We start from the raw sequence: 23,898 nt of genomic DNA, 5'->3' as shown, positions 1-23,898 counted from the left end.
TGCATCAAAGATGAGACAGGGAGGCATCTCTATTAGCATACAGAATGGAGAACAGAGATTCCAAGGCAAGAACCGCACTGAACTCTGGGACCAGAAAAGCAAGGAAGCACTGCATCATGAGGGAATTTCTGCTTCAGTTGTTAATGATTCTACGCCTGCATACACCCAGCTCAGCAGTTATCAGACCAATCCTATTAATGAATCCTTGATTGATATCCAAAATACTGAAGCTGCCTAATTGCATTGTGAGCTCCTTTGAAGGAACACCACCCATTGCCAGGAATTATCAGTTTCTATTGTCTAGCATAAAGAAAACCCTTGAATCATCAGTTTACCCATAAACAAATCTAGTGTTCTCCCTTGAAACATTGTTGTTTCCCTACAAAAACCCCTACCCATGCTCAAGTAAGTGTTCTGATGCCTGGACCCAAACTCTGCATCAGTTCCACTGGGACTTCATCTTCTCCTGACTGATTGTGCTGGGGGCTCTGCCTGTCTCCAGCACTCAGGACCCTGAGCTACCACCATCACCTGAGAACCCCGACCAGTTCAAGCTTCATGGAGTGGTTAGACCCCAGCTCGCGCTCTCTCTCTCTGTTTTCTACCTCAGGTATAACTTTTTAACCCGGACTTGTTTGAACAGGTATAGTTTTCTATATATGACGTTTGTAATCTTTTATAATGTAACTGTTATGTTTGTTTTAGGCTCTCTTTGTGTGGTTATCACTATTATTCAATAAATAATGTATGGTTAAGCTGGTTGCTTTCCTCCCTCGCGCGCGCTCTCTCTCTCTCTCTCTCTCTCTCTCTCTCTGAACTTGATTCTTTTGTGTTTTTGGCTTCCCCATTTACTCTGCAGCAACACTCCTCTTACCTAAACTAAAGGTCCCTGTAGCGCCCAAAAATACTGTGGGGTTTGCTCATCAAGTGGGTTACTACCCGAACAATTGTAATGTGAAAGTGGGGATAGGGACGTGCTGAACCTGTGGCATACGAGGGTGGCAGCTTGGAAGTGCTGCTCGACCCAGTCCGCTGAGTCCAGGGGCATATAAGGGTGGCGGCCTGGAAGTACTGTTCGACCCAGCCTGCTCAGGCTTACTCCATTCTGGTGCGGTACCTGTGGCATATAAGGGTGGCATCTTGGAAATCCTGCTTGACCCAGCCCACTGAGTCCAGGGACATATAAGGGGTCAGCTTGAGAGTGCTGATTGACCCGGTCCACTTAAGACTTGCTCTGTTAGAGAGAGAGAGTGTGTCTGTGTCTGTCTGTGTGTCTGGTTCTGGGGCTGGAAGAACCCAGCCCTGGGGAACCTAGGTCCTGCAGGATAGCTCCATTGGGAGGAGACTTGCAGAAGGGAGAAGTAGAGCTCCATATGAAAACACAAGTGACACAAGCAGTACATTGATAGAATTACAGGAGCCCCCCCCCCCGAAGAATAATCCTAATAAATGAGCGTACCCCAAAGTAACAGGCAAATCAGGTAACACCACCTGTACATAACTCCTATAGCAATGCATTCAGTCATTCATCATTTATCCAAAGTCCCATTTTTCTGAAATAAAAAGCCTCTCCAATTGTAGCCACTAGGATTATGAGAGGGCCAAGATTATTCCTTGCCTCATAAATGTTTACTCCTCACCGGCAAACAGCATGAAACCAATACTATTCTGTATATTAGGACTCCCTTTTAGTGGCTACATAAAGGAGCTGCTGAATATACAAAAATAAAAAATTCAATTGGATTTTTTCCCTCTGTGTAATAACACATTTAGCTATTCTCTTGGGAAAAATAATGCTGTTCTTTGCTTCACATTGATTTTAGAAAAAAATGAAATATTTTGTGGAGAACAAAAGAAAGGCAATATGTTTTTGTAGTTTCAAGTAAAGACCCCAGAAGCTGCTATTGCACTTGTCAGGAAATGATGACTGTGGATATTCTGCTGAGCTGCAACATGTGAAAAAGCACATTATTCAACAGCTTCCCAAGACTGCATAAAGACACCTAGTGATTTAGATTGATGGAAAGGGTGAGGGTTCATTTTCAAGTCAGTCTAGACACTGCTGATTCAGTGGTGACAAGTCCTTTGACAAGGGTTTCATAGTTTTAAACATAATAATGACATTCTAATATTACAATACCTTCTTGTGTGCTTTGTGATTTTAACCTGTTAGTTCCTTCCTCGAACTCCCCTCCCTCCCCCCCTCGCCCAACACTTAACACTGCACTTAAGTTTAGTAAGAGAGAGAGTGTCTCTCTGTGAATTCAAATGTGAGGAAGAAATGTCATTTAAATTAATGCTCAGCCTTGTACTCCCACCATATTTTCCTCTGATTTTAATATTTGTTTAATTAGAACAGAATCCACTCAATATTGAGTCAATTCCAACTTTTTTTTTTGTGGGAAGTCGCAACTTACCTAATCAGTGTTTAAAAAATTAAAATGAAATATACAATGGATTTATTTTAAAAATGTCCATGTTCCTTAATTCCGGGGTGGATGGCATAATGTTTCATATTTTTTCCTATGAAAATTTTTAAAAATATTGTTTTATTTCTCTTTGTCATGAATCTTTTTGTGTCTAGCTTCAATTCAATTTTTTTGTTTTGATTCAAATCCAAATTGAAATTTCAAAAAGGAGTGATAAAGGGGAGAGAAAAACGTTGCCATTATTCTCCATCCCCAGCCCCGCTCAGAGATAAAAGTGTGTGTGGGGGGGGGGGGGGGGGGGGAGAATTTTGAAACTTGCCATTTTAACTATATGAATTACACTCATACAGTGTACAGGTACAATAAGGCATGTACCTATGCTATGCCAAGAGTCCTAGACCATTGTGATAGCAAAGGTAACTCAACCAATCACTACTCTTACTCTACAGCTAATTTGTATGCAACAATTTCATTGGTTGTATGAGGAAGACTGCACGGAGGGTGGATAATTTGGCCAAAGTGCCACACCTATGTGACAGTATGGGCTTTCAGTTACTAGTGGGCAATAATAGCACACTCAAATTCCAACTAAAGCAGCATTTCTCAATCTCTTCAAGTTGGCTACCCCTATTTAAAGTCAAACAATTTTGTGACTCATTTATACTATTGATTTTTTTTAACTCTCATAGTAACAATACGCCTATATAATTTAACTGTGTTTTGAGAGGTTGACATAAAATACATGACTTTGACAGGTAAGGGTGTGCAGGAAGTGGGGGTGTGAAATATTCTTTTAGACCGTAACAAAAATGTCAAGACCTTGATTGCCTTCTGTGATCCCTCCTCTTCAACCTCCATGGGGATCACGACCTGCAAGCTGAGAAACACTGAGCTGGAGGAATTCCATATGTAGTGATTATTTCACCCATGGTTGAAATACAGCCACCTCTTAAGTGAAATAGAGCGGCTGTTGAACACCACACAGCAAGATTACACAATATGTTAGTGCAGGAATAAAGAATACAACAACCAGTAGAAACTCTTAGGTGTGGAAAAAAGTACAGGTAGGCAGAGTGTTTTAAATGCACAGTATTTTTACATTGATTTGGAAAGCTGAGTTTAAGATAAACTCCACAATGGAGTATTTATAATATATTTTACATTAGAACTGACTAGAACCCAAAATTCCATGAGAAATTTCATTTTTTACCTTTCTGAACAAGAACAAATACCAAAATTTTGAATTTTTCTGTGGAATGAAATTCCAACACTTCATTCTGGAAAAATAAAAAAATTACTATTCAACCTTTCATTTTGTTTCAAAAAGTTGACATTTATTAAGTTTTAACTTTGACTCAACTATTCTATTTGCATTAAGTCTAGGTTATATCATCTAAGTGAAATATTTCAACATTATCAAAATGAATCATTTCAATTTTTCATTGAAAATTTTGATAAACTATTTTCCCACAAAATGTTTCAGTTTAATTGAATCAGCCTTTTCTGATGGGAAAACATATTGTTAGAAATGTTTTCAAGTAGCTATCTTGACTAGCATTTCAGGATGTAACATCAAAGTAGTAGCTATATTGCCATAGCTGATTTATGTCCCAAACTGCCCCTCATACACCTTTGAGACTTTATTGTTACTGATCTGTGCCAGTCCTTAGTAGGACCTTTAAAACATCTAGATATTTTATCTGACACTGAAGTAAAAGTTCTTTAGACTGTTGTCTAGACCGCATGCATTGGTTTTGAAATTACTTATACAGATGCTCCCCGGGTTATGCAAACCCGACTTACGGAAATCCGCACTTACGGAAAAAGTTCCGTAAGTTCCGTTCCGCCTTTTTTTGGCATAATTGTCAGAGATATGTTCCCGACTTATGCAAAATTCGACTTGTGTAAGTCGGGGAGCGTCTGTATAGTAAGTTTTATATATATATATATATATATATATATATATATATATATATATAACAGTCAGGGGTGAAAATAACTTAAGACTCACCAATACGGGGGCCCAGCTCCAGGCGCCAAGAAGGGTCAGAGCCTCGGGCGGAAGGGGTGGGGCTGGGGGTCAGCCTCCCCCAGCCAGCCCTTCCATGCTGCCTGGCAGCCCCTGATGGCAATTTAAAGGGCCCAGGGCTCTGGCCGCTGCTGTGAGCCCCAGGCCCCTTTAAATCACCAGGCCCTGGGGTAGCTTCCCCTTTTGCCCCCCTCTGTCAGCAAAAGGGGCAGCGTATGGGCCCATTCTGGGGGCCACTTCTTACCGGTACGCTGTACTGGCCCATACTGGCCCACTTTCACCTCTGGTAACAGTAATCATCTTTCCCTACGTTTGAGATCAAATTTATCCCTGGTTTAACCCTCTGAAGTAAGTTTCAGAAGAGGATTAGTTCAGCACAGTGAGTTTTACATTTTTTCACTAAATGGTGGCTGGATTACATTCAGAGTTCTTACTCTGTAGAGTATAAGCTCTTTCTTATCTGAAAAAAGAGAACTTTCCCTTAAATTCTTCTTTGGATCTTGAATTAGTGGTGCTGTAGTTGTTTGATGAAGGATTTCTGTAATAAACTTAATCTTTCTCCTTTTCTTTCCATTACCCCCAGGGTGGGTGCAAGTGTACAGTTCTCCTGTGAGGATAATTATGTGCTCCAAGGTTCTAAGAGCATCACTTGCCAGAGAGTGACAGATACACTAGCTGCTTGGAGTGACCACAGGCCGATCTGTCGTGGTAAGATTTGACTCCTTTAACATTTTTTCCATTTTTTAAAAATCTAACTTGGTCTCTTTGTATTATTTTCCTGCCCTTTCTGATTTTTGCAAGTCCTTCCAATTTAATATCATCTGCAAATTTCCGTAGGGTGCTTTTAACTCCCTCCATTAGATAATTAACAAAGATGTTAAATGAATCCTCTATTTTCCTTATTGTTAAAAGAAAAAAAAATAGTATAATTCAGTTCTAAAGAGATGATAACCTGTTTAGAGACCCTCCCAATCCTAGAGATTAATGTGATTTGCACAGCTAAAACACTGTACAACACTTTGAGGATCAGATTGCAGCCAGTCTCTTTGGAGCTGCAAGGTTTATTGTTTTAGGAGAGGTCTACACTATAAACGTACATCAGTATAACTATGTCGCTCGGGGGGAAGGGGGTGTGTGAAAAATCCACACCCCTAAGCAACATAGTTATACACACCTAACCCAGTGTGCAGACACTGCTATGTCGATGCGAGGGCTTCTCCTGTTGGCATAGCTACTGCCTCTCACGGATGTGGAGTACCTTTGCAACCAGGGGCCTGGAGGGATGAGGCTGGAGAGTGAGCCTGCTGGGCTGGTACTAGAGTTGTGGTGCCAGGATGGAAGTGCTGCTGCGGGTTGTCTGTGTCGCCTTGGCGGGGTGAAGAGAAGTGTACCCATTGAGTAGTTGCAGTAATACCATATTAGTTTGCTGTCCTAATACACAAGCATGATAACAGATGAAATTAGCAAACCAATGGGCATAATTGAGGATGGCACTATTAGTGACCCATTGCCTCCCTGGTTGCAAAATCTGGCTCCATCACTACCCAGGGGCCAACCTCTATTTATATAGACAGGCTTCCAAATGTGCCAGTACTCTGCGTTCCCATCTCATAAATTAAATGATACAATGCAACATACACTATCATCATAGAATCATAGGACTGGAAGGGACCTTGAGAGGTCCTCTAGTCCAGTCCCCTGCACTCCCCTGGAACTATCTAGACCATCCCTGACAGGTGTTTGTGTAACTTGCTCTTAAAAATCTCCAATGATGGAGATTCCACAACCTCCCTAGGCAATTTATTCCAGTACTTAACCACTCTGACAGTTAGGAAGTATTTTCTAATGTTCAACCTAAACCGCCCTTGCTGCAATTTAAGCCTATTGATTCTTGTCCTATCCTCAGAGGTTTTCTCCATCCTCCTTGTAACAACCTTTTATGTACTTGAAATCTGTTACCATGTCCCCTTCTCTTCTCCAGATTAAACAAACCCATTTTTTTCAATCTTCCCTCATAGGTCATGTTTTCTAGACCTGTAATCAATTGTTGCTCTTCTGTGGACTTTCTCCAATTTGTCCACATATTTCCTGAAATGTGGTGCCCAGAACTGGACACAATACTTCATTTGAGGTCTAATCAGCACGGAGTAGAGTGGAAGAATTACTTCTCGTGTCTTGCTTACAATACTCCTGCTAATACATCCCAGAATGATGTTTGCTTTTTTTGCAACAGTGTTACACTGTTGATTCATAGTTAGCTTGTGATCCACTATGACCCCTGGATCCCTTTCCACAGTACTCCTTCCTAGGCAATTTCCCATTTTGTGTGCAACTGATTGTTCCTTCGTAAGTGGAGTACTTTGCATTTCTCCTTATTGAATTTGGACTGTTCATCAGAGTTTGCTCCTTAAACAGGTAGCCATGTGGATAATAAAACAAACACAACCCACCAAAGCCTTCAGCCCACCCCATCTTCAAAAGCATCAGGCACAAGTAAAAGTCAATTTCAAATTACTTACAAAAGTTATCTGCATACACTTTAATGTAGAAAAATAGATATATAACAACAATTAAGTAATTGCTTTGACCAATTTAGGTGATTTTTTTTTATGGCTATACCTAGGGCCCTGCCAAATTGACAGCCCATTTTGGTCAATTTCATGGTCATAGGATTTAAAAAAAAAAAAAACCCATAAATTTCATGATTTCAGATATTTAAATCTGAAATTTCATGGTGTTCTAATTGTACGGGTCCTGACCCAAAAAGGAGTTGTGTGTGTGTGGGGGGGGGTGTGTGTTAACAAAGTTATTGTGGGGGGGGGGTTGCGGTACTGCTACCCTTACTTCTGCGCTGCTGCTGGCAGTGGCCCTCCCTTCAGAGCTGGGCGACTGGAGAATGGCGGCTGCTGGCGGGAGCTCAGCTCTGAAGGCAGAGGTGCTGTCGGCAGGAGTGAAGAAGTAAGAATGGCATGGTATGGTATTGCCACCCTTACTTCAGTGCTGCTGCCTTCAGAGCTGGGCCGTTGGTCAGCAGCTGCCACCACTCTCTGGCTGCCCCAGCTCTGAAGGCAGCGCAGAAGTAAGGGTGGCAATACTGTGACCCCCCTAAAATAACCTTGCAACCCCCTTTTGGGTCAGGATCTTCAGTTTGAGAAACACCGTTTCAGACTCTCCCCCATGAAATCTCTGTAGTATAGGGTAAAAGCCCACAAAAGACCAGATTTCACAGGGGGAGACCAGATTTCACGGTCTGTGACCATTTTTCATGGCCGTGAATTGGTTAGGGCCCTAGCTCTACCCAAATAGTTGTATCATCTTTGGAATCAAGGCCAAAATGTAGCCAGACCTATAGAAGAAATATGCTAAAATTTAAGAAATGGCACAATAAAAGTTAATTTTCTTCTGGTTGGACTACTGGAGCTATGATGCATCTACTGGATCCTGGAGCCAAAGCATCCTCTAGTTCAGATCTCATGATTCTGGTCCTGTTATTCTAATAGTTAAAAATTACTCTTGGTTGGTACAGTAGGGAGATGCTGATCTGCTAAATATGTTATTTCCATTTCATGTTAAATCGGAACATTGATATTTCTCCATTTGATAGACATGCTTCGCTTGCTAGTGTTCTTCATTCATGCTTTGGTAGAATTACCTATATGGATGCAAGGGTGCATTTGGCCTTTCTGCTGACACAGTTGTTAATTGCCACTTTAGGTGCCTAAGTCCAATGTTTAGGCACCACTGGCATTCATGAAAACCCCACCAAGCTGCCGCATAACCCTGTAAGTGCCTATAATCCCGAGGTGGCTATGTTTCCACCATTAATGTCCCCAAACATGACTACATTTCAGTGTATGGGCAGGTGGTCAGCCATCTAAGTCCTGACATTGTCTGGCAGCTTGGTTCCTCTCATCCCTAAACCATAGCAAGATTCACAGAGTAGGCATTCCCCCACCTATCTTACCTTCTGGGCCTAATCCAATAGGTCTGCTCAGAGAAGGCCTAAACCCACACAGAACGGACAGAAGGCAGAGTTCCCCCCTTTTTAACATTTAGCCCCGTGGTTAGGGAACTCACCCAAGATGTGGGAGACCCAAGTTCAGTTGCCTCCCTGTGCTTGATATGGCAAGAGAATTTTGACTTTGGTCTCCCACAAGTCAGGAAAGTGCCCTAACCACTGGGCTATGGGTTATTTTGGGGTGGTGCTCTCCTGTTGAAGCTGTTCTGCTGTGTATAAATGTAATATTCATTGGGCCAGAGGGAGGGTGAGAATCACTCTATAAGCCAGTAGTTAGGGAACTCTCTTGGGAGGTGGGAGATCCAGTGGCAGCTCTTGCAAAAATGGCTTAGGTGCCTAACTCCTTAGAGGAGAGAGTTCATGCTGTGAATCCCAAGTAGAGATAGGTGCCTCCCTCCACTCTGGACTCAGGCACCAAGCTCCCTGAGTGGGGAGTAATTAAGCTCCACCCCTCTCCTTAGCATTTTCTACTGGCTAGTGATTTAGTGTGCTGGCATTTAAGAATCCTAATTTAGGCACTCAATTCTCCTAATGCATAATACGCCTAACTCAAGGTTGTGAATTCCACTAGGCTGCAGGATGTCTAAGAGTTTGGCATTAACACTAATCAATGCAGTACCTAAATCTCATTGAAAGTCAATGAGGTGGGAGGGTCACAGAGTCCAGTCTGCAGCCTAACCCCAAATATCTACACTGCAAGTAAGCCCCTTAGCCCAAGCCCCGTGAGCACAATTATCTAGCATGGGCCAGCTGTGGGTTTTGAATTGCAGTGTAGACATTGCAGTGTAGACATACCCTAAGTCACTAAGAAGATTTTGAACATTTTACCCCCATAAATTTGGCCAAAGTCACATAGGAAATCTGTGAGGGAGCATCGAATTGAACCCAGGAATGCCTGGACCATCCTCTCCAATGGGAGGGACTCAGAGATCACAGAAATCCATGCGTAGAACAGGAGAAAGTGTTACAAAGAGCAGTACTTCCTCATCTAACCTTTCTGCCCAGAAGCCTGCAGAGCAACCTTGAAAGAACATTTGTGCCTGCCAGTGGACAGTGGTGCCACTGAGGTGGGACTTCCCCTTGCCATGTGGAGAATTCACTTACAATAAGAATAAAGATAAGGTAGAGTAAATATTTTTCTTCATGAACTGAAAAGCACTCCTGTGTTTCTTCCGTAAGTCTTTTTCAAGGATTTTGCAAATCCATTCTAACTTCTTCAGCACAGGATTATTTTACTGACTATTAACTTAGTCATTATTGTACAATAGGCTGTTAGTGATAAAATAGTTTTTTGTAAATAGTTTCCCCGAAATTACTTTGCACTGCAAAAACTAATTCCTTTTCTCTTTGTGCTTATTATTCTAGCTAGAACATGTGGTTCTAATCTGCGTGGACCAAGTGGAATTATTACATCACCTAATTACCCAGTTCAATATGAAGATAACGCACACTGTGTGTGGGTTATCACAACAACAGATCCAGAAAAGGTATGCCTTTTAGCTGTCTGATTGTTCAAACATGTAGATTTGGGGAACATGGGATTAAGGGATCTTTGCTTCAAAGTATGTTATGAATGTACTGATGCCTAATATCCAGATGCTAAGAATAAATATAGGATTTTGAAAAAACAAAACAAAATATGAATGACTAAAACCTAAGATATTGTCCCTTTTGAATGTTAGGTTGCAGTCCAAGCCTCCAAAATAAATAAATAAATAAATTTATGGAGATATCCTATCTCCTAGAACTGGAAGGGACCTTGAAAGGTTATCAAGTCCAGCCCCCTGACTTCACTAGCAGGACCAACTACTGATTTTGTCCTAGATCCCTAAGTTGCTCGCTCAAGGATTGAGCTTACAAGCCTGAGTTTAGCAGGCCAATGCTCAAACCACTGAGCTATCCTTCCCTCCTAAAATGTAAATAAATGTCCCAGCATGTTATGTAAAATCAGGTACAACAATGCACCAAATGGGGGCTGATTTTGCAAGATACACCATGGGACATGATCATTATTCAGGAGCCTTAAAATGGATAAGGGGGGGAAATTGTTTTCTCTAGTCTTGTTCTTTATATTATTACCTAGTTATTACGGTTTTCATTTATTTTATTTTTCTTGACACACATGACTGTGGGTTTTAAAGTTAATATTTCCTAAGAGTTTTGCATACATAATTCTGATTAATTATAGTACACAGAACGAGCAGCCTGGTATGCTGCTTGTACAGTAATGTTATCACAATGCATTCTTTCTTGTGTTGCTGCAAAATCAATTTCCTGACAATGTAAGTCAAATAGAGACCCCCTATTGTGAAAGAATAAAGAAACAGAATAAAACTCCCCCTGCTTTTCTTCACTAAAAGACTGAATATCTCAGCTGTGCAAAGCTGGAGAGTGAACAATATGTATATACATTTTCAGCATTACAAATGTTAACTATTCCAATTCTATTTGCAACAATGTATTTTTTGTTTCTATTAGTATATTAAAGAAAAGAAACCAACAGCATGTCTCACCAGAAGATGGACACTTTTTGATTCTGAGTTTGTTTGTAAGCAAACATAGGTGTGCACCATCCTTATATATTGTTCTTCTTCATGTAGTGTCCCTACGTGTGCTCCACTTGAGATGCACATGCGCCTCTCAAGCCCTTGATTGGAGATTGTCCATTAGCATGCGCATGTACTCTATGCGCTCAATGTGTGACACAAGGTTGTATATAGAGTGCATGCACAGGAGAACCGCCCTCAGTTCTTTCTCTATCCTCTCAGCCTGAGACAGAGATCTAACATGTCTGTCTTGTGCATGCCTCAGTGTATTCTACAGGGTTTTTTTTTTTTTTTGTTAGTTTAGTATTTCTTCTTGCTGTTTTGTTAGTATAGAATTAGTGAGATAGTAGTGAGAGGTTTTGTTCTTTTCCTCTTCCTTTTTATTTTTCCTTCCCCCCCCCCCCCCGCCCTTTTTTTTTCCTAGGGAGCTTATTTGGCCTGGCTGGGCATTTCTGGCTCATCAGATTTTAGATGCTGCCTTTCTTGTCCAGAAGCCATCTGGATCAGTGACAGCCACTGTTATGTGCATCTGTAGCTTGGAAGAATCCTGTATCTCCCAAAAGTGCAACTCCTACCTGGTTCTCAAATGCAGAGCACGAAAGAATCTGGAGACCAAATTGAGACTTCTGATGATGGAACACTTCATTCAACCTGCTTCCAAGTCAGGTTCAGACCTCTGCCTTATACATCTGTCTTCAGACCGATCCAGTGCCCCTTCATCCTAGGCCAAGGTCTCCCCCACCATAATGAGTTGGCTTCCAAAAGATCCTGGTCTCCTGTTAAGTCTATGGAGATGGAGGCCTTGACCTCTCCACTTGGTATTGTGGAGCCAAAGGACTCCTCTTCTGGTACCAGTAGGGCCAGCAGATCCCGGAATGCTTCAGAGAAGCATAACTCCAGCAGGTCAGAGTACTATGTATAAAGAACAGGAAGGCCTAGAACATACAGTCCTCTAGAACGGCACCATCTATGTCAGACTTCTTATCGATGCCTTCTCATTCGGCACTGCCAGTACTGGCAAAATTGAAGCACCAGACATCTTCAGCCCCAGCACCTTCGCACTCCAAATCAATGGTATCATCCACCTCAACTGCTGCATTGATACCAATCCATTTGGTACCACAGGAATTCTGCTACTCCAGGGACTTGTCAATTTTAGATGAGCTGGAGTCCGCACTACATATGGGTACTGAATGACTCTCAGTACTGAGACCCCAGCCTCTGGATTACCACTGCTTCCTGGTACCGCAAGGTTATCTGCCTTTTTCTGCTAGGTCCCCCCTTTTGAAGGATACCGGGGGGATGAAGGAGACATTTAGTCAGTCTCCTCTTTATCAGTGCAGGTTTCTCTCCACATCAGTACAGGCACCTATACTTTGACAAGGATCCTCGTCTATGACAGGGATGGTGGGATCAGTCCTGGGTGCCACCCGCTTTCCCATATGGGCCCCCCAGTGACCATACGGTGATCTGTGGGTGGCACGTCAGCAGCAATTTGCCAGTGTCATTGCACCGAATGGCTAGGGTTACACAGTCTCCTCTACCAACCCACAACAAGAGGAGTCCTTTGAAGAACAGGAGACTATGGTGCATAATAAGGCTCAACCCTCAAACTCCTATTTCATCCTCCTCTCTGAATGACAGTTATTCTCCGATGCCCTTCAAATACCTCTTGAGGAGGTTAAAGACTCACAACACAAGCTCCTGGACATTCTGCAGTGGGCGACACCCATCCAGATTGCACTACCCATTAATAAAAATAACAGGATGGAGTGGAAATCCATCAACTTCACAAGTACTCCTGTTATTTTTGCGGATACAGACTAACACGGCTGCTACTCTGATACCCATTAATAAAGCGCTCCTAGATCCAACAAAGACTGTATGGCAAACTCCTGCCACCATCCTGCTGACTTTCAAATGGGAGGATAAGATGTATTCTGTTCCTCCCAGAGACTCAGAATTTTTGTTTTCCCACCCCCTACCTAATTGCTTGAGAGTGGATGTTGTACATGAGAGGAGTAAGCAGCATTACTCGAGGTCTACCCCTTATCATAAGGAGCAGAAGATGTTAGATTTTTGGACAAAAGACTTGCTGATCTGTGACCCTCCAATTTCAGATCACAAACTATCAGGTGATTGTGGCCAAGTATAACTTCACAAATTACAAGTTTGGAGCCTTGATTGAATATCTTCTATGGGAGCGTAGAGATCATCATCATCATGGAGGGTCAATTATTAACCAAGTGCATGTCTCCAAGATTCCTTAGATCTGGTGGTGATATCTGTGGTATCTATCTCCACAGCAGTTGTTATGTTATGAGATGACATGGCTCCAGATGTTGAGGTTCCCGAGAGAGATTCAGAATTCTGTTGTGGACCTCCCATTTGGTTGGAAGATCTTCTCGGGGACTAAGGATGTGTCCCTACACTCACTGAATGACTCTGGGTGTATATATACACCATGATCAACAGGTGATTTAGCAGGTCTCAAATAGCCCAGAGATCACACCCTGTCCAGTTCTCTGGATTTCACAGAACCGCTGAACCTGATAGAAAGAGATTTAAGACTGCAGAGGAAGAGCTGTTCACCCTCCTTCAGTGACTATCCAGTCGAAACAATAGTTTTGACAGGTTGGTTGAGTTTTCAATTCCTCCCTTGTCTCTAGTTTGGAAGCTGCAACCTTTCACTCACCTTCCCACTTTTGGAGACAACCGTTCCCATTTCCAATAGTCCTTGGTGGACTATTACAACAGACAAGTGGGTTATAGAGCTTATAACATCAGACGACATCATCTACTTCACATCCCTTCCTCCTATCCCCCTTTTGCATCTCTCTTCAGAGATCCCTCTCATGAAACTATACGGAGTCAAGAAGTGCAACCCTTTCCTTCATTTAGGAGCAGTAGAGATAGTACTGTCTCTTTACATGGAAGAGGGTGTTTCTGAAACTATTTTTTCATGCTGAAGGATAGAGGGTGGAAACCAATCTTAGATCTGAGACAACTGAACAAAGTTTTAAAATCTCAGCATTTAGGATGGGGACTCTGGCAGCTATAATTTCTTCTCTAGAGGTAGGAAACTGGTTTTTGGACTTTGACCTGCAGGACATCTATTTCCCTATAGGGATACATCCCACGCTCAGGAAATAGCTACATTTTACCCTGGGCCAGGATCACTTTCAATACCAAGTACTTCCTTTCAGTCTATCTTTGGCCTCAAGGGTGTTCTCAAAGGTTCTAGCAGTAGTAGCTGCTTACCTTCAGTAAGAAGTGATTTTAGTCTTCCTGTATCTTGATGACTGCCTACTCAAAGGCCGATCTTATGAAGCAGTACAGATTTCCACTTAGACAGCCGTTTCTGTCTTCCAGAAATTGGGTGTCTAGCTAAACAACAATAACAACAAAAATCCACTTTAGCCCCTGCATACAATTCATAGGGGCAAACTTGGATTCATTAGCAGTCAGGGCCTTCCTTCCCACAGACTGATTGATTTAACTTTGGCAAATCTGGTCAGGACAATTCAAGGGAGCCCCCAGACTACAGTAAGGAACTATTTACACCTCCTGGGTTTTATGACAGCCAGCACCTTTGTGACTGAACATGCAAGACTATGCCTCCACTACTTTTAGGGTTGGTTCAGAAGTATCTAGTCCTCAACCAGAAACAGCTTGAATAAACAGGTCACAGTTCCCTTCCAGGTGAAGAACGCCCTAGAGTGGGGGAAAAATCAACTCTGTCTGTGTGGGTGTCCCTTTCATCTACTCAGCTCCAACGGGAGCTATAACACATCACTGTTCAGGTGGGAGCATGCCTCAATACTCTCTAAACTCAGGGCAGATGGCCACCTCTGGAAACAAGTCTCTGTATCAATTTGTCGGAATTCAAGGCAGTCAGGGAACTTCTGCCTTCATCTTCTACCCCTCGTGAATGGTAAATCAATCAGGATTCAGATGGACAATGTGGCTTGCATGTTCTATATCAACAATTAGGGAGGAGCAAGATCCCCCCTCTCTGTGCTCTGAAATGCTGAAGTTATGGAACTGCTGTATAGCCCATCAGACTCACATCTCAGATATTTACCTTCTGGAGTTCAGAATGTCACAACCTATATGCTCAGCAGGTGCTTCTCTCAGGACTAGCAATGGGATTTGGAGACTCAAATTCTTCATGAGATACTCCAAAAGTGGGAACTTCTGCAGGTGTAGCTAATCACCACATTCAGAAACAAGAAGTACCCCCTACAGTGCTCAATAGAGGCCTCAGTTGTCAATCTTTAGGGGATGCTTATCTCCTCCCATGGACAAATGGCATTTCCTATGCATACCCTCCAACACCACTAATACTAAGGGTGACAAACAAGATCAGGCAGGACTATAATCTGGCCAAGACAGACTTGGTATCAGTACATTTTTCACCTGTGTCCAATTGGAATTTAAGCTTCTGAGCACCCCTCATCTCCTCTCCCAAGGTGGAGGTTGTATGTTTCACCAAAACCTAGAAGTCCTCCATCTCTGAGCATGGCTCCTAGTTAGATAGAATACATCTGCTCAACAGAAGTACGACAGATATTACAACAGATAAGAGTCAACTTGAATTCCCTTCACTGATGTCACTGTCACCGTCTTGTACCTGAATCCTCTTCGCTCTCAGAAATCTTGGATTACCTGCTGGACTTGAAGAAATCCAGGCTATCATTTAGCTCCATTGAGGTTCATCTGGCTGTGATATCAGCATTTCATCCCCCACTAAAAGGGTTTTCCATATCTGCTCACCCTGTGTCTTCATTACATGGGTTTAGGGAACCTCTGGTCCCATGTTAAGGATCCTACTCCTTCTTGGGATCTTAACCTGATACTTTGATACCTCATGGAACTGCTGTTTGAACCTATGGCAACCTGTTCCTTGCCTCACTTATCTAGGAAGACACCCTTTCTAGTAGCTACCATGTCAACTCACAGGACTGGGGAGATTGGGGCCTTGATGGCAGACAACATTTATGGTATTTTTCAAGGACAATGTCTCCCTGTGGCTGCACCCTAAATAGGGTGACCAGACAGCAAGTGTGAAAAATTGTGACGGGGGTGAGAGGTAATAGGCGCCTATAGACGAAAAAGACCCAAATATCAGGACTGTCCCTATAAAATAGGGACATCTAGGTAAGAATTTAGGGCTAGGGTGACCAAAGTTCAGTCAGATTTTCATCTTAACCAGGACATTTATCTACCGGTATTTTTTCCCCCAAACCACATAAATCTCAGTGTTGGACTCCTTTCATACTTTAGATGTAAGATGGCCATTGGCCATCTCTCTAGATAGGACCAAGGAATTTCAGAAATCATCCAGATTGTTTGTCTCCATCATGGAAAGATCCAAGGGCTCTACACAGAGACTTTCAAGGTGGATCTCTTGGCATATGCTTGCTATGACACAGCTGGTGTTCTGGGTTTTACCTTCCCAAAGGATAATATCACATTCTGCAAGAGAACAGGCAACTTCTGCAGCTTTACTCAAGAACATTCCAATGGCTGAGATATGCAGAGCTTGTACATGGGCCTCCGTGCATAACTTTTCTAAACACTATTCCTTGGTCCAAACCATCAGATCTGATGTGGCGCTTCGTTTAGCTGTACTGTCTTTTATCTTGGACTCTATCCCAAAGCTCCCTCCTTCCTGTGTGGATAGCTGAAGTGGAGTATCCACAGGGACACTACTCAAAGAACAGGTTACTCACCTGTTTTTTCAAGATGTGTTTCCCTATAGGTTCTCCACTACCCATCCTCCTTCCCCTGTGCCTCAGACTGTTCTTTGCTGGATGTTCAGATAGAGAAGGAGCTGAGGGTGGTTCATCTGTGCAGTTCTACATACCATTTAGGGTGCAGCACTAGGTTGTATGCAGTGCATGCATGGGCCGAACAAACACTGCTAATGGAAAATATCTGACCGGGGCCAAGAAGTGCATGCACAACTGAAGCAGAGCACCCTGAGGATGCACATCTAGTTCTTATGGAAATTGGAGTTAGTGATTTGTAAACCGCATTTGGAGTTCAAAATATCTAAATGTCTTAGAAATCATAAAATAAAATTGACTTTTAAAATAAATGGAAATGTTATTTTGGGGGGAAATTGTTTGTGTAATGTTTCTGAGACACTTGCCAAATTCACTGAATCAGAAAAATATATTCAGTGATGTGTTTTGCCATATATTTGATTCTGAAAAATACAGTACATTTCATGAAAGGAAAGGAAATACTATGTCAAAGAGAGAGAGATTAATTACTGAAGGGGTGATGTTTTAACACACTTGCTCTTTTCTATTGGCTTTTTCTTATGTTGACCTCTGAAAAGTGTTAAACATTAGTAACTGTCCTATTTGATTAACTCATGATGAGCACCATATAAATTCATAGATAAACATTTTTACTTTCTTCATATGTATAATATACTAAAGAAGCTAACCTGCTTGATGATTGGAAGAAAAGTCTACAAACACAGTATACAACCAGTCTTGACTGAGCTGTGAATTTATTAAACAGTGCAGGATGTGTGTTGCTTCTGTACAGCTTGACTGATTTCTGAATGTACAAAGCTAAAAAGCAAAAAAGAAAAACACAACCCCTAATAAGAAGAGGTTAATATTGTGCAAGGAGGGATAGTTATATTCTGTGTTCAGTATAATATCACGATTACTGTACTTTTTCATAGCCATAGCATGTCTGTAGCACAAAGGTCAAGGGGAACGGGGGGCTGTGTGGGTGGGCTAGCCATGACACCTATCAATGTTCTGAAGGGACACCTGGGTCCTTTGGCATGATCATAAAAAACCTCCTCATACCACAGGAGGTCCAGAGGGGAAGATTCCTAATGGCTGACTATTCATCAGTCATGAGAGAACCTTAAAGATTTTACACACTCAAAAGAGAAGTCCTTATTGACAACTTCAAAATTGAGAGCTTCTATTCGCAAGATTTGGACCTTCTATTCCTCTTACTGCCACATTTTTATGTTGGGTGTATGAATATATTTGTGGAGAGACTGATGCACACAGTGCAGACAAGAGGAGACAAGGTTTTAACTCCTCTATTTCCAGTTCTCAGAAGAGCTGAGCAGAGGTAGTACAAAACACCCTTTTAAGTAAGTACTTGATTAGCCATGCATCTACAGGGGACTTTTTTGACTTGAAGCATATGAATGGCTTTAGGACTATGATCCCTGTGAACTTGAAGCCCTGATATGAGGTCAAATATGTATACTGATTGCAGATTCTCTTTACTAATGTCACAGGGCTAAAATCACCTTAGCTAGTATGTATCTGAAGTTGTCTGAACAAACTTGAGGCTGGGACATCATCCTAGCATTATCCCAAAACTACTGAATCCATCTTTAGCAGATAGCTTTCTGAAGAATAAGATATGTAAAGAGAACATCCCTTTAACCTAATAGGATGTCTGACAGAAATGTAACCTTGCTTCTACTGCCTTTCTAGAAAGAGTATATGACCCACCTTTTCAAACCTGGGGGCCTAAAAAAGGTGCCAATCCATATTTAGGCACCTAAATAAGTGGCCTGGTTTTCAGATGTGCTGATGTACCTATTGTTCCCCATGACATACGTTGGAGTTGTGAATTCTTAGTGCACGTGCAAATCAGGCAGTCTGAGAGCTTAAATATGGATTTAGAGGTCTAATTTTTGCCACACATTTATGAAATTGAGTCCTAGTACCCAATTAAGTATCAGAGGGGTAGCCGTGTTAGTCTGGATCTGTAAAAAGCAACAAAGAGTCCTGTGGCACCTTATAGACTAACAGATGTATTGGAGCATAAGCTTTCGTGGGTGAATACCCACTTCGTCAGACGCATATCAATTGTACCCAATTGTTTCTATTTGCTATTCTTTTCAAAGTAAGTAAATCCAGGCAGTAGAAGACATTTTCCTACCCATGCTACTATGTCAGCCCCAATAAAGTGTTGGCTTCTTTCTGTCTAGTTACTTTGTGAAATATTGTATCTGGATTAAGCCTGTGTTTCCTAAATCCTTAGTCTTGCGAAGCATTTCCTAAGAACAAAGAAAAAGGAACATTAAGAAATTAGAGGAAACTACAAAGTTTCCTAATTCAGAACAACTTGAAATATTGGTATTTTCCCAGACACACGTTCCTAATTTTGACCGGCACTGTCTACATCATCATCATCAGTTAGATTCTTTTCCCAGCTTTATTGTCCTTTTTCTGTTTAACAGGAAGTACTAACTTAAGTTTGTTCTCCTGCTCGAAGGTATTTTTCCTTAATGCTCTGCTTATTTTGAAGACTAGTTTCTCCTCACTTGCCATGGATTTCTTTCCTCTGGGTCCCACTACTGTGCCTACTGATCACTATCTCACTGAGTCGTTCATTAGAACTTTACTGCTTGTGAATAGCTTCTTCATGGTGGTGTTTTGATTCTTCAACTAGGCTGTGCGGTGTGTGATTTAAACTCTTGGTAATTTCTGAAGTTGTTTGGCGTTCTTTCCTTGGCTTGCTGTTGCTCACTTTTTTGTGGATGTTACTTTTGGATATTCTCCAGAAATCTTACTGATCTGCTACTACCCACTTCTTTGTGTTAATACAGTATTTCTAGTATGTTTTAAAAATGCCACTGTTACCTTCTCATTCAGTTCATTTCTCCTGCCTGTGCAGTTTTTTCCCTAGGGCTTACTGACTGTTAGAATTCCTGCTGCTTTCACTGTTCCATGCTAACATTATTAGACACTGGGGAGCTAGTTTTCAATGGTAATGTCTTTAGGATGGCCAGGTGCTGTCTCAGTGTTGGCAGCAATTCCTAATCTAGCACATTTTCCTGACTGGTTAGGGACAATAGGATTCTTAGGGCTGCAGAAATTCTTGGTTTAATGATCTGTTAGATAAAAGTGTGTCCCATTTACAGGTTTGTTTTTTTCTGAAGATGTACTTGAAGCACTGTAAAGCATGGATGTCAGTAAATAGTGTGATTGGGGGGGGGGGGGCTTTTAACATAGCTTTGTCTTTTTACATAGTCTTTCCATTTTATCTCACCTTGTACACTTATGCATGTGAGTTGCCACGCTGAAGACCATGGGATTACTCCGGTGAAAAAAGTAACTCACATGCTTTTTTGTTTTTGTTTTTTTTCCCTCCCTCCTGAACCAAGCCTGTGCTTTGTTGAATGAGATTGACTTATGCCATACTCCCCCTCTGGCAAATTAAAGCACATTATTGTATGGCTTATTGATTTTTCAGGACACTGATTGGTTAACTAATGTGCTCCTTACTGGGGAACAGACTTATTAAAGAGGCAGGTCTTTCATTTGGATCTGAACACTGTTAAGACTGGTCTCAAACTAATCTCTTCTTGTAGCATCTTCTGTAGCTGGAGTCCCACTACTGAGAATGCTCTACTTTCTGCATCTCAGAGTACAATCCTATGCAAGTCTTACGAATCCCTCTTGGTGGTTTATAGGTGGATCTGTAGATTAGCGGTAGCTCAGTCATACCCCCTTGATGACCTAACCCATTTACACTTGGTATAAAACATATACCCCTGCAGTTTTCTGTGCTGCCAATATTTCTCTGTGAATATTACACATTAAAATAGTCCTCAATGTACTCCGCATACAAGTCTGATACTAGTTATGTCACCCCCCTACACTTAGAAGACTATTATTTGGTGAAATATTGGTGAGGTGGCAGCTGTTGTCATGAGACTAATGCAGTGTGATTTGCAAAGTATTGTTCCATGAAATCAGGAACTAACACAATTGACCTTTCCATGTTTTATTAACCCACTAAACTGTACCATTTGTAGTGTTGTTTGATTAATATACAAATCCAGGGGCAGGAATTAAGGTTAGTTTTTGTTTAACAGTGGTGCAGCATAGGACAAGCTATGGTAAAAGCTGCAATGTTCTCTCTTTCACACAATTGGCTGCAGTACTATTAATCACTTACATAAACATCCAGGGTAATATTTAACAAAGTGGATGTTCACATTTAGTGCTGATATGAGGGGAGAGGTGATATTGTCTGTGGCTTCATGTCCTGTTTTTTCCCCCCACTAATATCCTGATTTTAATTTGACAGCCTAATTGTATTGCAAGCCCAGAACTTGGAATAAATGCCATAGAAGCCTGAATTCAGGTTAGGTTTAAAGTACCCTTTCAGTAAAACACACATATGGAGTGAAGGAATACTCCTTCTAATTCTCATTAGTCAGCAATAGAGTCCTATCCAGAAATTTCCTACTACACTATGGTTTTGTCTTGCTCACTGGAAGGCTTCCTGGTGAATGGATTCTCTACAGAGCCTTATGAAGCAGCCTTGACCTCTATTTCTCTGCATTAGTTCTGCATATCATTTACACTGGCTCTCCTGGTCCTTACTCTCTTAAAATCTTGATTTGAAAATAGTGCAGTATTCTTTATACCTTTATTTCACATCAGCATGTTAGTAGTATGGCTTTTTTAGAACATACTTCCCTTAACAAAGTGGGCAGAACTTTTTGAAAACAATTGCATAAACTACAGGTTGTTATGTAGTGTCCTTAATAAAACTTAACTTGCATTTGATGTCAATGAGAGGTTGTCTATGTGGGTGGAAGGGAGAATACCATTTTAAAGCAGCTATACTGAAAAAATTAAAAGCATTGCTAGCTTTACTAGGAACACAGTAAAAGACTTCTTTTTAGAAAAGAATAACCAGAAGAATATTCCCAGTTCCACAGAAAGATAGCCAAAGTGAATTTCACCACTTACTTAGTCATCCTTTAGATTTTGTTTCCTCCCCTTCTTGTAGTTCTGTCTCCAGATCGTAACTGTAGGGACAATACTCTTTGAAACTGATTTTGATATGAAGATCATAGACTTTATTATTGATAATTTGATTAGATACTGCCAAAAAGCTTTTGAAATCAAAACCATTCTGGATCATGAATGTCAGTCCTATCAGAAAAAAATAGAAAAATAGGTATCCTGTAGCAAAAATTAAATTGATCTAAAAAAGGAAAATAAAATACTTTTTAGACAAATTTGCCTGATAGTATGAATGTAATATACTTGGCAGTAGACTATTCTGGCATATTAGCTAAATCATGGGTTGTCTGAACTATTGAACAGCTCATTGTTAAAAATGGAGCATGGAAATTGTTTCATAAAGCTGTGTATTTGGCACTAACAGAACCATGGTAATACTCTGCCTTGCTGAGTGAGAGTAACACAAAATAATTTTCTACTCTAGTTCTAGCATAAAATTTTCAAAAGTGCCTGTGTGAGTGAGGAGCATAATCTTTTCAAAAGTGACTTAGTACTTTGGAGCCCAAGTGTCATTGAAAGTCATTGGACTTTTGCTCCTAAATCACTTGGGCATTTCTGAAAAATGTTACCTCTAGATAAGAATCAATGTCCTGAGTCATACACAATTGTGCAAGGTAGGAGAGTATAAGAAGCTCTTCTCAAACTGTACACAGCCTATGTAAGCCCTTACCTGCAGTTGAAACACAGGAGTTCCCCCCTCTTTATTTTCCCTTGTGGAAGCTTCTCTCAAGGAGATGAAATGGACCAGGAAGTGGGGCCAAAGCTCGGTCTTTGCCCTCGTGGACGTGCCAACAGAGAGTATTATGCAGCCCATGAAGGTGTGTGGTAATGGACTCTAGTCCCTATGTCAGCATGATTGAGTCCTTAATGCTTAGTGTGCATTTACTGCTTACCTTCCTACTTCACAAGGGTTAATTAGATAACATTTATCCAATGCTTTGAACATGTTAAATGATGACTTAATTGGCATCACAGAGACTTGGTGGGATATATATCTTGACTGGAATATCGGTATAGAATGCTATAGCTTGTTCAGGAAGGACACACAGGGAAAAAAGGGAGGAGGGTGTTGCATTGTACATCAAGAAAGTATTCACATATTCTGAGGTCCAGAAGGAGATGAGTGATAGATGAGTTGAAAGTCTCTGGGTGAAGATAAGAGGGGTGAAAACAGGGATGGTAGAGAAGGATGAGGTATTTTTAGAAAAAGCAACATTAATACCCAAAACTTGAAACCTGGTAGTAATGGGATACTTAAACTATGCAGAGATCTATTTGGGAAAAATAATATGGCAAAACAAAATATCCAGTAAATGTGTTGGTGGCAACTTCTTGAACAGGGAGGAATTAGTTGTGAATCTGAAGGTGGAAGACAGTTTGTGAATCTGAAGGTGGAAGACAGTTTGGGTGCAGGTGATCATGAAATGATAGATTTCATGAGCCTAAGGAAAAGGAAGAAGTGAGAACAGCAGCCTAAGGGCAATGAACTTCAAAAAACACAAACTTCAGCAAACTCAGAGACCTGTGGGAAGAAAATCTAAGGGGGGAGGGATAGCTCAGTGGTTTGAGCATTGGCCTGCTAAACCCAGGGTTGTGAGTTCAATCCTTGAGGGGGCCACTTAGGGATCTGGGGCAAAAAATCAGTACTTGGTCCTGCTAGTGAAGGCAGGGGGCTGGACTCAATGACCTTTCAAGGTCCCTTCCAGTTCTAGGAGATGGGATATCTCCATTAATTATTATAATTATTATTATTAAGGGAACAAAAGAGTTCAGGAGAGCTGACAGTTTCTCAAAGAGACAATATTAAAGGCATAACAACAAACTACCCCAGTGTGGAGGAAAGGGAGGAAGAACAGTAGAAGAGCAACATGGCAGCATCAGGAGCTCTTTAATGACCTGAAAATCAAAAAGGAATCATACAAAAAGTTTAAAAATGGACAAATTTCTAGAAATGACTATAAAAGAATAGTGAAAGCATTTAGGGACAAACTCTGAAATGCTAAGGCACAAAAAGGAGTTATTATAGCAAGGGACATAGAAGTTATAACTAGCA

At 41.3% G+C, this 23,898-nt stretch overlaps 1 protein-coding gene across 1 annotated transcript in view; it reads left to right on the top strand.

Moving 5' to 3' along the window:
- Positions 1 to 23,898, top strand: part of CSMD1 (CUB and Sushi multiple domains 1) — a 1,638,713-nt gene that overhangs the window by 974,118 nt on the left and 640,697 nt on the right. The window contains exons 9-10 of the mRNA XM_065401391.1: positions 5,042 to 5,166; positions 9,842 to 9,963. Coding sequence (XP_065257463.1) covers positions 5,042 to 5,166; positions 9,842 to 9,963 — 247 coding nt within the window. The remainder of the gene's footprint in view (positions 1 to 5,041; positions 5,167 to 9,841; positions 9,964 to 23,898) is intronic.

The sequence above is a fragment of the Emys orbicularis genome, chromosome 3 (genome assembly GCF_028017835.1).
Source record: "Emys orbicularis isolate rEmyOrb1 chromosome 3, rEmyOrb1.hap1, whole genome shotgun sequence".
Taxonomy (NCBI): domain Eukaryota; kingdom Metazoa; phylum Chordata; order Testudines; family Emydidae; genus Emys; species Emys orbicularis.
The sequence above is the reverse complement of the archived record's forward strand: the minus strand, read 5'-3'. Positions and strand labels throughout refer to the sequence as shown.